Raw genomic sequence first — 17,288 nt, forward strand, 5'->3', positions numbered from 1 at the left:
TCTGTTTAAAGGTCTACACGTTTGAACAAAAAACATACAAGAGCTTCATTTCATTTGCGCTTTGGTGATTCTAAATATGTGAGGACGAAACTATACTGTTTTTATTAATTGAACTGCTCTTTGTAATCGTGATATTGATATGTGAGAGATTCCTAAGTAAGATACAATTATCTAATATTTTAACCAAGTAACATTTGTTATGAATATTTAGCTTACTGAAGATATAAACAACCTACTATAATATTCACAATATTTGTTTATCCAAAATTACAATCTAACACATACCATGATAATAAATAATAACATGGATTCATGTTAACATGACTATTTATAAACAAAATTCAAAGATAGAATGTGTTTTGATGGTTTACATCACTGTTATATGACAAAATCACGTATATACATTTCATACAGCAATTATTGAAACCTTCCCAATTCGTACATATCGCGTGAAGCATGCATAGGAACACGATTCTCCCTAAACCCATTAACGTCCAAACGATGACTTTAATCGATGTCCGTGTCGATATGTCTGTCTAATTTGGAAACAAAAGACGGTGATGGATTATGTCCCTTTTACTGGTCTCTTTTATTTCCGCTTCGACATCCGGTTTAACATCAAGAGACATGTACGGACAACGATGTATGATGAATGAGGTACAAAAAACTAAAAAGCAGTCACAGCGAAAAAGATGATTTATTATTGAATATTTCTTATATTATATCAAATGCGATTGCATATATTTAAATTCTTTTTAACCTTATATAAGAATACAAAAAATATGATAGAGTTCTATGTAAACGGGAAGAGTAAATCCCAAAGAGCGCAGTGGTGGCAGAGTGGTTAAGACGTTTCGACATATCACCACAAGACCTCCACATCTAGGTCGCAAGTGTACTCCGATTACTCCGCCTTTCCTCCCAACAAACCTGGCACGTCCTTACATGACCCTGGTTGCTAATAGGACGCTAAACTAATAAAAAAACCAAACCTTAAATGAAATTGAACGCGGAAACGAGATGTTCTTATATTGACGAAATATCAGTAGAAAAAACATGGAAACAGAATACGGAATGATACAAAATATATTTTAAAAATGTGATGATAGAAACACTTGCACAGTTGTAATGCTCTGTACTGTGTTCTTCTGAACTTGTTTACTGGTGTGTAAAATGCATTTTTGGACAGATATTTTAAATGACGCGCGTTAGCGCGTCATGTTGAAATATCTGTCCAACAAATGCAGTTGGCGCATCATATTGAAATATCTATCAAACAAATGCAGTTTACACACCAGTTAAAAAAATAAAACCCATCCCTTGTATCTACATTTCAACAGATTATTTCTTTTAAATTTAATGTTCCGATAAAAGAGAATTTTTATTCAACGTTATACGATTGATGTAACAGCCGGTCAATTGATGGAATCCCGGAAGAGCTGGCTCCTATTTGGCGGGAAATGTCGTCAAGTTGAATAAATACACAAAATATAGTTCCACAATAACACCATCTTTTTCATTCTATTAATGTAATATTTCTCAAATATTTTATTTCCTGAAATATAATTTAAGATTACATTTAAATTGTTTAATTGAATAATTAAAAATACAGAAACAGTAAAGGCCAAATTTGATTCGCATCAACACTACTTGTGTCGGCGTTCCTTTGTATCCTTGCGCAACAATCGACTTTGTTTACACAAGTGTTAATGATTTCCCAATTGGTAAGGTTATATAGCAAAGAATAAGCAGATATATATATATATATATAAACTGGTAACTGATATACTGGAACTCATATGCATATAGTTCGTTGTAATAACATCATTTTGCCTCCGATGTTCATGTACCCTGTGAAATACATACAGTAAAGAAGGAGTTGCTTTCATGATCCGACATACCACAGCGTAATAACCCGGTCCTTGTATAATCTGGAGCCCTATCTTTATCGGCTGAATTGTATTCATGATACATGTAATATTAATAATAAAAACTTTGAAAAAGATATAAACCTATCAATACCGGTCAAATATTCTTGTTTCGGTGACATTCGTGTAAAGATACAATATATGATCATGAACTTCAATTGTAAAACAAACTGGACTTATGGTTATCATAAATCAAAATCACACTAACTGTATTTGGAAATCGCTCTGTAATATCATACTCAGATACCATGCTAACGTTTTACAACAGTCCTAGGCAAAACAGATCCGTACAAATTAATCAGGTTCCCAAGCCCCATTTTCTTTCTAATTTATTTTCCGAAGGAAATTACTTTTTCATCCTTGGATAATACATGCATCATGTTCGCTTTAGTATAATGGGTTTTAAATTAATTCCATTTTGAGACAAAAACTTATTGTCCTACAGAAAAATCGATGAGTGTATGATATATTTCCACAGGCAATCCCGTATAGGGAATTTTTACCATGGCAGGCAATTCTTTCAAGATTAAAGCTTCATCCATCGTTGAAAATCCGATGTATTTTGACTTATATGATCAGAAATATTCACCGAATTTAATATCGGAACATGATCAAATTTCAAAGGCATAATCCAATGTAAAACCATTGAACTTAATGTCTACTTTACTGTCTTTTCTGGCGTCTTCGATATTTGGTTTTGACGTCATTAATTTCGGAATCAGATACAAAATCTATTTTATATTTAACCCAGGAAGCATATTAGCACTAAGAAATAATCATTTATTAAACAAGATGAAATGATATCTCATTGTCTCATCTCATCGGGAATTTTAGAAGATTTGCATTTAGAAATCTAAATGAAAAATGCATTCCTTATAGTTCCTGCTGGATCTTACTCTTTGAAAATCGTTGCCAGTCTTGACATCTTTAATAAAATAAACTTATTTAATCTCTAAACTAAACAAACAAATTTCGTTTATAAACGTCCGTGACGTATAAGTTTATTTAGAATGCTGTTTGATTGAATTGAGCCAAAAATCGCAAATGTGTAAGATGCTTTTGGAGTATACGTTCCTTATGTCATAACAAAAACAAAAATGTATTTTTTTAATTATGTAAGGTATGTTATTAAAAGAATTCAGTGTTAGAAGTGACCATTCATTTTGCATCTTCATGATGTTTTAATGGTTGGTATACTGGTCATGTGATATAAAGATGGGATACTCGTTGCATACTATTTGAATGCACATATTTTAACATGCTGTCTCTCATCTTTTTACCAGATTCCGTCGTACAGATAAACGCATTTTCTATAGCGGATCTCTTACCTAGAACAGACCAGTATATCACATACGATGGGTCTATGACGCAGCCAAGCTGCCAGGAAACGGTTACCTGGATTATATTTAATAAACCTACATACATATCAGCAACACAGGTAAGCAAACACAAGTCAATTGAACCACACAAAGGAATATACGGTAAAACTCGTTTGTATTTTGTTCTCAACAATGACGTTGGCACAATTACAAACGATTGTCAGCTTGTTACCTTATTTTCATATGATATTATTATGTCTTTTCCTCATAAAAGACAAACAGGAATGTCTTGTTGAAAACGTCCAAAATTATATATTCCATTCGCTATTCGTCATAGAAAAGTGATTTATAGTTTCGTAATTGAGTTTAACGCAATAATGAGTATATTAGGAACCAAATTTCGCAATATCAATGCTCATTTTACTAACATTATATAGTGATGCTGTCGGCGGTTGATTTGTAGTTCATTGTTAGTGAAACGTCATTTTAACCGAGCTTGTTATATGTAATCGAATTTAGCTGTAGACACTAACAGCAAATTAAACTTATTGGAATTAAAGACAGACAAGCCAATCAGAATCGAAGACATGTAAGGCAATCAGAATCAAAGATAGACAGGCCAATCATTATAAAAACCAGACAAGCCAATCAAAATTAGACATAGTCAAAACTAGACAAAGCAACCAAACGATGATTATCTATGATTGCAAAATGAAAAGTATATGTCTGTATGAAATGTATACTATCAATATGAAGAACGATCATAGTTTTATAAACAGACGACTGACAAGTGGCCAAAGGGTATCAAGATCTAAATGATTCTGTGATTTATATTGTACATTAACAGGACCCTTCATTCTACCTAATTTTGAACGAATATTCCATATTGCAATATTGACAACAGCTGTATTTGTGAAAAATATTGCATTTTAGAAAAAAAAACAATATAATATTATATAACAGTTTTATCATCGAAGAATTGTTGCCATTATTTAATATATATACGAAAACAAACATTATACTAGGTAAAATGCTTGAGCTAATCCGAAAGCAATCATTTATTTGTGCAAGCATTTGCATTTTGTTTTATTCATTGATCGAATTTATATACATTTTATTACAAAAGTCACAGTTTACTCATATATAATTCAATTTTGCTTTTAACGAGCATTTTCATTGGCTTATCAATTTACTTTATTAACCCATAAAGGAAAAAAATGGCGTCGCCATTTGTAACATCGCTACTGATTGGCTGTTGGCTGAGGTAACGGCGTAATAAAAAAACAATTCCTGGGTGAATTTTGAATTTTACGAGACTATCTCCAGTAAATTGAATTACAAGATTACAAGGATTAATTTGAATGTATCTTTTATGTTATGGCGATATATCACAAAAATCTGAGTGTACTCTTATCGTAAACCGCTTCGCGGTGTATTTAGAATACACTTAATTGTTTGTGTTATATCTCCATAACATAAAAAATCTATTCAAGTTAATACTTAAGTAATGATAACGTACCAACAAATGCCTTCTTTAAGGATAGATAACTTTATATTCTTAAGGCCAAAACACTCAAGTTGCGATGAGCTGACAATATTGTAAAATATATCTAAATTGGGACGACCTTATATTTGATTTAAGACTACAGAATATTTATTTCAAATAATTTTATAATTTGTTTTCAGCTGAGGGAATTACGGGATGTTCGAATGGCTTGGCCCTGGGACAATGTAAGACCGGCAATGCCTCTTAACCATCGCGTAGTACGAACCAATATAAACTCCAGGAAACAAGTAAGCATTAACTAGTCACAAAATATTAAAGTAGATATGGCTATACAGTTGGATCCACTTGATTTGAAATCGGTTATATCCAAATACTGCTTAATTGGAAATCATAATCCCTGTTATCCATGGTCTTTCTCTTTGTTATATTGATAGTTTGAAGAGATTCCCCATTCCCCATTGGCACCAATATAGCCGGGTTCCGTTGTATTTGGATCTTCCGTCATCGTTTTGCATGAATTGTTCATTCATATCGTTGAAACTAAATACTACATTCGATTTATTGAGTTATAAGAAAAGTACACAGTGGATCTCATGTATAGATGTATGACGAAATAATGTTTGTGAAAATATATATTCATGCATTTAACGAAAAGTATCATTTAAGGATTTACCAGGTTTAAGACAATAAGGAAAATATTAGTACCCGTAGAACCTTTCAACCGGTCCACATGGAATTCGAACTCTGGATACAGAGGTGGCGGCCTAGTATTTCGATATATGACATTTTAGCCATTTGGTCATTGCGGCTACTGTATGAAAGATAAAGCTCTAAAGCTAATGTTTATAAAGTGGTGTATTTAATTTAGTCCCAAATGTTACAAACCAATACCAATACTTATTCTGAGATGTTTGTTAATAGTTATATGTTTTGTTTTCAGTCGAGATTATGTAGTATGAAAAGAGATATATTCTACGACAGTAAGTATTTTTCTCGAACATTCCAATGGTTTTTACTTGTAAAAGTTTAAAAGAAATATTATATTACATTAGTAAAATCGGATTATAGTTGGAAAAAAATTAATTATAAATAAGTAATAATCAATGATACGTTTCTGGTTACTAAAACAGAAGCACGGCATAAGAATAAATTAAAAAAACGAAATAAGAGAACAAACATTCATATGCATGTAAGATATGTTCATCTTATGTAGTGTAAGCATACTTATTTAAAGGTAGTTTTATTTTAACGCTTTTCATCCTATCTTGGAAGCGCTAATTCATGTACAGTGCTAAATTTGTAAGGGGTATTTCCAATATTGAATAAGCAAATCGCGTTTATTTATATTCGTACAAGTCCATCCTAATCTATAATTTTCCATATTTTTACAAAACTTTGGCTACATTAAAATAAGTACATTTTACAATAATACAATTGTAGGGATAAGGTAACAGTATTACACATTTACTACGAAATAAAAATGAATTAGATATCAATTAATTTGGGGAAACTATTTATCATACGAATCATCAGGAATGTTATTCATTTTTGTTTTCTGTTTCAGTTAACTCCAATTTTAGAACATGAAATAACATAAACGACTTCGGATATTTCCTCTTCAACCAAAGATACACTATGCAATAAAAAGTGTTCTGTCTGCTTCCGGCGGAAATCGTTCATTAAAATCGGGCAATAGCTCCGCATTTAGTGGTGCAATTTGGACAGTAATATTATGTCACTCGAGTACATGGTCATGACATATTTCGTTCAGATTCAATCAAGAACCGTAGTTGACAATGTGGACAACAATGGATTTATCTTTTCCGTTGGGAACACAAATAAAACCGTACGTTTGTGTTTGACATTTACATATAAGTACGCACGGAGGGACTTGAGTTCAATGACAAAGTTGGATGTTTGAATGGACTAAAAGAACATGAAATATGATTAGCTCAGAATTATGAGAAATGTTATTATTAAATCCAAAAGAAACTGGTTCTGCAGTTTAATAATGCATGTGCAATGTTACGTACGATTTGGTTTGGCTAACGCGTTCTTTTGTAATTTGATTGTAAGAGCAGGTTTATTATTAAAAAAAAAACTTTAGTGGCTCTATATTCATTTGGGCTTCCTGTATGCGCTCATTGGAAAAGGCAATCTCATCTACAGTAACCCGGCTACAGCATGGAAAGAAAAAGACGATTGTGACGAACTGAAGAAGTTTCCTTAAACCTTAATAACACCATGATGCTGATTGCATCATCTAATGGTGTGCGTCATGTTTGATCACGTGATTGTGAGGTGAGGAACAAGCAAATGTACGCTGATGTGTATTGTACTGACGTCTATTGACATTCGAATTGGTAGCTAGCCAAGTGCTTATGGCGACACATATTCAAAACTAATTCTATCGCATTAGGTTGTATATCCTCACTCATAGACATGCGATAGACAGACATAGCCTTTCGATTATATGTGGTGCATATATGGATGTTTTATAGTGAGTTACAATGTGTAGTGACAATGTCACAATTGTCAAAAGTCAATTTTCGTCTGACATTTGTTCCTTAATCTAATGTGTTCTTTAGAAATCAATTAATTAAAAAATGATTTCGTTTTTAAAACAGTTTCCGCGCGAGTCAGGGTTGTGCTGATTGTGTCAACAGCATTGCTATAGATACCTTGACGCGGAGAGTGCAAGACTGCTGCATCCAATGAAATTTATTGACTAGCACTGTAATTCTCGCGGGACCACGCGAGACTTTTATGTCTCCAGCTTAAATCGTCGAGTTCACAGAATCAAGTCATCATTGTAGGCCTGGAGGTAGTAGTGCTAGACTGCCTCACTGGTATAATTTGACCTTGCCTTTTTGATACCTCATTGAAATTCATCTTTATATGACAATGAAATTGTCAATTTCTTCAGACAAATTATTATTATGTTTAGAATATATATTATAATAATATTCAATACTATGAATTAAGTAGAAATTTGAATAAGATTTAATACATAACGGCCATTAAGTATATATATAATACCAATCAACTTACATAGGTTTTAAATGTTACGAAAAAGAGTTAATTTCTTTGCAACAGGATAAACGTTGTAATCAAGTTCTTCATAACTGTATTAACATCGTTTGTTTGTTTGTTTGTTTGTTTGTTTGTTTGTTTGATTAATTAACGTCATATTAACAGCTATGGTCATGTAAGGACGGCCTCCCATGTATGCGCTTTGTTGCGTGTATGTTGTGCGAGGTGCGTGTTTTGGGAGACTGCAGTATATTCATGTTGTGTCTTCTTGTATAGAGGAACTGTCCTTTTTATAGTGCTATATCACTGAAGCATGCCGCCGACGACACCAAGCAACACACCCTTATTATATATAAGTGAGACGAATAGAATTTGAGAGTCCGAGGGGTCCTTATTTATGAGAAAAATTGTTTAAGATACAAATGTCCAGGTTAATTTCCCCATAGCTGCTCCCTTCCGATCGGGGTCTCGAACCCAAGCCATCTTGTGTTACCATTCGCCCACGTGGCCACAAATCTTTTTGGATATCATGCAGCACTTTGTTTTCGTTCAAATGGGGATAATTTATCCTTTTGTATTGTTGACTGTTGATTTCTAGGTCTCTAATCATTGGATGATGCTTACTTAAGCAACAACTATTGATGGCAATTACAGTCAAATATGTAACAATTGTGTTTGTGTAGTTAAATGATTACTAACGTGAATCATTCAGTTTTAAAACACTGTTGCTCTGTATAAATGTGTTGTGTTTATAAATAATATGTTTTGTAAAATATGGATAACTTGCTGAATGATTACGTGCGCATTAACTGTGATATTGGTTAAAGATGTAACTGCTCAAATGCCTTGTTGACTTAAGTCAAAATAGTTATGAAGATTTTAGTTGTATTTCTGATTATAGATGTTGGCTTAATGCATAAAACTGAACGTATGGATGAAAACCAAAGCAATCAAAGATACATCGATAGAATTATCGACACTCACCAATATCGTCCACGATAAAAGTCACCAAAACGATATTCGCATTTTATCCTATAAATTACGTTATAGAATGATCAGTTGGTGTAGTGGTTAAAGTCACCCGCCTTTCACCTAGTCGACCGGGATTCGACTTCCGGCACGGACGTGAAAGGTCAGGGGTCACTTGCCCGATCACTTCGGCTTCTTCACGCAATCCGATTTCCAACCACTCTAAGAACCCTCGCGCAGTTTCATCCGGACCATTGAAAGTTATAATTAATTAAAAATAATTGAATTAAGTAAAAAGCATTTTCTTTATATCGCAGTTTAAACTTGTGTTTAATATTTGTTTGAAATGGATAATACTGGGATTTTTTTCTTGTCTTTCTTTAAGTTTAGATGTTCTATTTGACATGTTTCAAAGCAACAATTAAAAATGTTTTAGTTAAGCACCAAACTTAAACACAATTGTCTTTAGGAAACACTATCTGTGATTTAAAGCGGCTACAGTGATGTACATGTACATGTATCTGCTGTAATCCATGGATGTTTGATTACACAAACGACCAACATAAGACGTGGTTATACTCTATAGCTACTGCGTAATTAGGAAAAGATGTTAGACTTATATTAAACGTATCCGTGATGGTTTGAACTTTTTGAGGCGATTTATTGGCATCATACAATAAAAACATTGTAAGCAATTTACTTAAATAACTGATTTAATTATAAACGCTCTTTGGAGGCCAATGATCACAAACACCTTGCAGCCATAACCACATTTTCCCTCCTTCTGCGACTTTTTATATTGCTAAATGAAAACAGAAAGATATTGAACCTGTTATTAAATAAGCAGAACTGACGGGATAGTGCTGTGCTGTAGTCGATGTAAAAGTTCAATAATCTTATTTTGACTGTCTAAATTAATTGGTTTGAAAACGGATGTTCTGAGTCAAACAGAATTGTATCAACGCGTAATAGTCGTGCGTCAATATTTGTGATGGATGCGGCGTGAAAGTGAAAATAACATGCGTGATTTTACAATCAATTTAGAACTCAAAGTAATACCAATCATTGAAACTGACACGGATACATTTTAACCAGCGAGTGATTTACGAGGGGCGTCAGAAGTACCATAAAATAAATCTGGTTATGTGATTCTGTGTTATTGTCTAAACAAGCGTAAATTACGTAATTTCAAAATCCCCCTTTTACTCGTTTGTAATATTTCATCTCATCTGAATGTATGGTATAAATCAAATAACTATTTGTTTCTTGTTATTTTGATGCGTTAAGTTGCGTATTAAAAAGGGGGAATATAACGATAGTGATATAAATTATTTTTATTGATCCAATGCATTAGGGAATGTCCAATATGTTGAGAAATGAAATGATTCTGGATTTCCTAATAAAAGAATCAAAATAATCAACGTTTCTCTGAGTGATTTTTTCATATAATCCTTATTATTAGACTAAGGGAGGATTGAATATCAAACTTCCCCGATCAATCCAATTTGATGTGGAACAGGATCTCGAAACGCCTCATTGGAGCCCGGTATATAAAGAGGAAATACGGGGACGATCTGTAAATCTAAATACAATGTATCATCAATTTATTTCCAGACAACCCACGGGGAACTCATTAATATATTGGTTTTGGATCATCGAAATGTTTTATAGAACATGCAGTCATTTACAAGTACCGAACAGAGCACGTAAAAGAAAAAAGTACACATTATATAAATAGAGACTTTACCTTGTTTCTTGATGAATACCGGTTCTATGCTTTTCATCAAGAAACAAGGAATACTCTATTTATTACATTTACTATTCCGCTTCCATTTACAGAAGACCATCACTACTAGTTTTGCCAACGGTTATTCTGCTATCATATTTTACAGACATATTTGCCCTTGCGATTATCACGTCGTATTTTTGTGAGCATAACGTCAAATTTCTACAAACAAAATTATGACGTCATTTTTGTGCACAAACTAAGGATGCAGCAATCAAATTGATATTTTCACAGTCAATGCTGCATTCCGCTTGATGATATCAAAAATGATATTTCGATCCAATTTCCCCATGAAAACTGCGAAAAAAAGTATTTTCCGACTTACGTAAAAAACAACATATTTTTCACCGGACATTAAAATTGTTTGTCCTACGTTACAGAAATATATATTTCTTGTGTCACCTCTGTGCCCCCTGTGATAACGTATAAATATATGTATCATAAATGATTAAATATATCATAAATGATTAAATGAATCATAAATGATTAAATTCAGGCGCCTTAATTATACCATTGATTATACTTTAACACGGTTAAGGTAATATTTCACATAAAATAAGCAACAATATAACCTTTAGCATGTGGATGTAAAGTCTTCGGGGGATGGACGATTTCACAGAGATAACAATAAGTCATAGAAACGCGGAAAAATAAAGCAGGAATTGTATGAATATCAATACCATTTCACCAACAGTAATATGGCCTTGATATCAAAAATAGCGCTTAAATCCACGTCAAAAGTGAAAGCTATATTACAGTAAGCACCTGCTTCAGGTTATAATTACTCCCTTCTCAATTCTATGAAAGTTAAGAAAAGTGGTTTAGAACTTCTGTCGTCTTTATCGGAGGGGTTGATTTTAGATTTTAAAATAATAGTATATTACGAGTTGAAACTTGAGGAGCATACTGGTTATACAATAGCTCTCTCCCTCCCCCACCTCTCTCTTTCTCGTTCTTCCCTCACTCTCTCCCTCTCTCTCTATCTCAAATACAACTTTATATATTATGTATATATTCTCTTGTAAATGCCATCTTGTCTGTAATTTGAATGTTTTATTATTTTTGGGAAATCAAATATGATAAATCGTTCTAGGAAGTCAATATGTTCTTATAACTCTATGGATTCTTATTACACTAAAGCTGATCATAGCAACGGGAGCAATATCATTTATTACGCACATGTTATCAACAAAAGTTTTTTATGAGTATTAATTTGCTTGGTAGCATCAATGTGTCGTCATTATGCTAAATATCATAAATGATAATTTAAAATTGAATGGAGATATCTTTGAATATGATTGTGAAACACTTGTGGAATATATCAATTTGCGGAGAGAAACTTTCACGAATTTACTTCGATCACGAAATTCGCGAAAAGAAATCGCACGCGAGAGAAAGCTGGTTTACATTCTATATTATATATATATATATATATCTAAATCCGTAACCACGAAAAATAACATATCTCGGATGAGAAACAAAATCGGAAACCAAACTCAAAACGATTACAAGTGCAAATTACCATAACATCGAGATTTGAAATTGAGTATTATATAGGAAGTTCTTATAAGCTAATGTTTGTATTACCACCACACGGTACCTGAATTCATTGTATGCTGTTTTTCAGTTTCTCCTAATCTTTTTCTGCTAAAATAAAATATATCTCGTCATTATTGGTAATTTAGACTGTATTCTGCAAATTCAAAATACCCCAACTCTCAAATACTTTGTTACCTAGGACGAACAAAGGGAGAACAAAAACCCTACTACCAATACGCGGAAGGTTCCAGACAGGTGGGATATGAGGTTTTCATGGAGAGACAAGATGTTTTGTTGACACCGATCACATTCTGAACCAATCGAATGTGTTGATTCAACGAATTGTTAGATTGAGATACAATAATGATCTTTGAAGACAAAGAAGTCAAATTGATGATTTGTATCCGTTGTAATGGGATTTCTGTACCGGATGTGTTGAGATTACAGACCGGAAATATAAGGTTTTATCAGCATCAAATTCTATGTGGTTCTGTGTTCCTTGCAGAGTAGTGGTAGAAAAACGCATCCTAGTAGACCGAAAGATAAAAGAGAGTTGCAAAGACATGATGGAAAAGTATGAATCCAGAATTAGCGAATTAGAAAGTTTGCTAAAATCAAAACGTGAAGAGATTGCCCAAAAACTTTAAATTGACATCTTTCAAATATACAAGAAACTCATCATCGTACTCAACAGATCCAATTATTTCTGAAATATATGATACGTGAAACAGCTAGAAAACATCTTTATGATATCCGGAGCGCCATCATAGCATACAAAGCAAAGGATAAAAGCAGATACAAATGAATTAAAATAAATTCCTGTCAGCATTTGAAGTAGAATCATCGTATCATAAAAAAAAATCAAAAAATTATCGGATAAAGAAAATATCAAGTCATAGATAAATTTATTCGCCGCAACACCAAAGCACCAGTACATCTCAGTATTCTGCGATCCTAACTTCACTTATAAGATGCACTTTTCCGATCTGTCCAGTCTGCCGCCGTTAATTATTTTTCCGCATTTAATTTGAGTAAGAGAATTGAACGAACCACTGTCACTTGACAGGACGATCTGTCAACCAGGCTTCTCGTGCCAGTCACGCAAAGGTCGCGTGCTCTGCGACAGTCGAAGTAGGGTCTCTTGAACCGCTATTCTATGTAGTGGTCATCGAAAGCTTCCTGTCGCTAATGGTCTGCGGTTTAGTGGTGTTTATAGTACTTTTAGCGTTATATCTGATTAGCCAATTGATTTCGTTCCATTACTTTTACATCTTCCCAGGTCTTTCCAAATATGGTCATTATCTTCGATGAAATTGTCTGTTACGTATATTTGATTAAGTTCAAACCTAAGATAATGTCAAGTTGTTTAAGACTTTTTAACGGCATTTAACATTTTTTGATAAATAATTTTAAGATAATTTCCTCAATTAAATCAATGGTATAGAAATCTCATTAAATAATTTTAGATTGGATAAAAACGGGTGTTTAATGTAATGTTTAATGCAACAAATATGACATGTTTCCATGTTTTTGATCAAAAAGAGTTATGACAAATTTGAATATAAAAGTTTAAAAAGAATTAAGCCTTGAATAACGCTCACAATGTGTTCTATATGTTTCCGTATTTAATTTTTCATCAACGTACACCGTTTCAAGTGTCGATGATAGGTATCATCAAGCTGATATGGCTTTCCGACGGGTTCATACCGGTCGATAGCTAATTTGTTACATCTCGATAAATTGCCACACTCGCCAATTACTCAAGATGTTGAGACAGCGGAAAGGTTAAAGCCTTGGGAAGTGTGATGTGGTCGGATCATGTTTACATTGACCTCAAATAGTTCAAGGGCCAAATGTATCACTACGCGACCACAAATCATTTCCCCACCAATCACTGCTCGCAGACATGTACCCATCCGGGGGTGAAACATGTGATTTACGGCTAGTCAATTACCGAACAGCCACGGCGGACGGCTTGTAAACAAGGATTTCTGCTCCATCAGAGAATAACAGAATGACCATGTTAACTTTTTATGCTCGCAGTATTAATACACATTGTTAGAGAATTTAATTATTTTTTTCCAATGGATACCAAAGTCAGATAGTTATCACTAAGGTACAAAATTGATATTTGAAAAATAAATGTTCCAGAGTGTTTCAAATCAAAACGATGAAGACTTAAGACTCAATTGTATGTTATATAATACGTTGATAAGTACTAGGAATTGAACACCCTACATCATTGATATGCGATGAGCTTTATAAACCAATTACAAGATATAATATATTTCAAAATTGAAACGAACTTAAAAGAAGTAATGTTACAAGGATAAGATGGCATCCTATTCCATATTAAAAGTATTGATGTCCATATCTTGTTTAATTTCCATTTAGATGTTCAGACATTTCAACAACGACCCCTCACAGTGCATCGTGATCTGCAGGGTGAATCTTTTATTGGGTGAAATAATGCTTCAATGTTACTAAATAAGTACTAAAAGCATATTTCAAAGATCTATAATTTTTAAATACGGTGCCTTCTAATTATTTAAATTTCTGATTCTGGTTCAACTTCTTCAACCTCAAAATTGAATATATACGGATAAAACAAAACAAACTATACTTATTACGAGATCCCCGAACGATCAATTTAATGAAGATGTTTCCTTCTTCTTCATACGAAATATCCGTTATAAAGTAAGTAAAAAATTCATTGCAGGTCCTTAAATAATTCAGAATTGTTTTTCTAAAGTGAAACATATAAAAAGGTTTTCTTTGGTCCACGAAGTGTTTGCGCTCTAGTGATAATGTGCTAGTTCTCTAATGTTGTTTGGGCAACAGCGTACTTGTATAAACCATTTCCAGCAGTTCATTTATCAAATTGACTCGTAAAGTGATGATATACCGGAACTTGTAAATCCTGTTAACACAGAAAACTGCGCGGTTAATAAAACGGATTTTATTTATTTATGGTCGAGAAAGAGTAGTGACCCGTCTTGGCTTTATACCTGTGCCAAACCATGCAAACGATCAATGCAAAATAAAGTCAATCGCATGCAGCTATCTACAGCGACCCTATCTGCCAGAGCTCTTTCACGTTAGATGGCAATCATTCAGATGCTTGTCATTCAGTTTTGTATTCAGAACAGAAATACCAGTAAATTCCTGGTTTTGGTTTGCTTTAACGACCACCGAGGTCATAGTTCCGATCTCATTTACTCGTCGTAGGCTGGATAATATTTTCCCTAATCAACTAATGGCCTAGCGATCATATAGCTTAAAGCTCTTCTAAAGTCCCAGGATCGATTCATGAAAGAAGAGATATGATCAAAAGAAACATATCCAGTCATCCTAAGAAGCAATAACTTTCTCTCGTTTAGTGAGGTAGATAATCCCCAGTCTACATTCTGGCCATAAAACCAGATGCACGGAACATTTCGAATTCACAAACATCTATGTTATATAAAGGAGCCATGGAAGGCATGAAACTTCTATATATAGGAATATAGTTCTCGTGAATTATTACCTTTAGAAAGGTTAAAGAATTACCACCATCCGTTTTAAGCACCAGTAATTCAAATATCTCTTACGATTGATGTATCGCAAATTCAATGTGAGTTAAGAACAATGCAAAAGATAGCTATCCATCGTTTTTATTACATTTGGATATCTTACATGTACTTCCATGGCTCTTACCTATGCTCAGTAAATGCAATGTAATGAGAGGGTATGGAGAACTCGTTCTCCAACTTACTTACTGTATTGATGTCCGGATGAAGCATAAATCTTTAACTCTACTCTCCAAATAAGATACAAGACGAACTTCCACCAAGGGGAGCAACTCTTTATACATCCTAACAAAATTTTCTCTCTTAGAATGATATACTAAATACCCATGCAGCCTATGTACACAACAATAAATTGCACAGCTTGGAACTGTAACATTAAGTTCTGTGCCTCCTCATTCTGATATAAGCACATCTCATGGTGGCTTTTGTACTTCCTTTTTTCTAATCAAATTGTATGGTTTGCGAAATATGTTGTTTCAATATAAACGTGAATGAGTAAATGCATATTTGGCCATTGTAACTAGTATCTATGTTTTGGAGACAATACAAGAATAAATTCCTTTCTGTGCGTGTGTTCTGAAGGAATATAAGAAGGTAGATTTCGCGGTATGATAGGGTTTTAGAAGGATTGATGTCGGGGTTCTACACATTAAAATGTTATGTACTGTACATATAGCATATGTAGTGTCATTTTTGTTTTGGTCCATTTTTTTATATGTTAATATTAACTTGTCGACTGACACACACGTACACGATGTCAAATGACGTTGACATAACAAGATTGGAATATAACGAGATTATCTAATTACTATATATTACGGATACATTTCCACTTATCAATATAGCAACAACATAGCGGATATATTTATAATCGCCAATAACGAAATGCATAGATGCTTTTTGTCAATAGAATGCATTTGAATGCATGTAATTCAATGAATGTAATTCAATGAATTGTCTTGTAAATGCGTGGACTACAATAGGTGTTAACTTTTGAACGTGTGAAATCCAATGCATGATGGTTTGTGAATGCGTGGATACCAATACGTGTTGCCTTTCGAACGTGCGGAAACTAATGCATGTGGTCTTGTTAATCCCTAAACGCCAAACGCAGCCATTTGAACGTATGGAATCCAATTCATGTTATCCTACGAATGCATGGACTCTCCATTGCATAGTGTCTTTTGAATGCATGGACTACAATGCAAATTGTCGTTTTGAATGCGTGGACTATAATGCAAATAGTATTTTGAATGTCCGGACCACGATGGATGTTGTCCTTTGAATGCGTGAACTACAATGCAAATTGTTTTCGAATGCATGAACTACAATGCAAATTGTCTTTTGAATGCGTGATCTTTAATGTCAGTTAGTTTTTTAATGCATGGCCTCTAAGGAATAGTGTGCTTGGAATACATGTCGAGAAAATAAATCAATTGATAAATTATTACGACCAAATAAAAAAACAATTATTTGTATTAGTTTTTCAGCCTTAGTTTAAGTCCTGTTTTCTTTGGATAGTTTTCCAATTTGCAGTTATACTGATAATATAACCATCGACTTATCAATCTTTAACACTCGAATCAACTCCTATCATCCAGAAGTTTTACCGCAGCAGTACTTTCAGTGCTTGGAATA

General features: G+C 33.5%; 1 protein-coding gene across 1 annotated transcript in view; it reads left to right on the forward strand.

Annotated features, from left to right (window-relative positions):
• The window catches only part of LOC138328245 (carbonic anhydrase-related protein 10-like), a 97,410-nt gene extending 87,243 nt beyond the window's left edge, over positions 1-10,167 (forward strand). Inside the window, exons 7-10 of the mRNA XM_069274960.1 lie at positions 3,212-3,366; positions 4,934-5,041; positions 5,695-5,734; positions 6,319-10,167. Coding sequence (XP_069131061.1) covers positions 3,212-3,366; positions 4,934-5,041; positions 5,695-5,734; positions 6,319-6,341 — 326 coding nt within the window. The 3' untranslated portion in view covers positions 6,342-10,167. The remainder of the gene's footprint in view (positions 1-3,211; positions 3,367-4,933; positions 5,042-5,694; positions 5,735-6,318) is intronic.
• The last annotated feature ends 7,121 nt before the right edge of the window (positions 10,168-17,288 follow it).

This window comes from Argopecten irradians, chromosome 7 (assembly GCF_041381155.1).
Source record: "Argopecten irradians isolate NY chromosome 7, Ai_NY, whole genome shotgun sequence".
Lineage (NCBI taxonomy): Eukaryota > Metazoa > Mollusca > Bivalvia > Pectinida > Pectinidae > Argopecten > Argopecten irradians.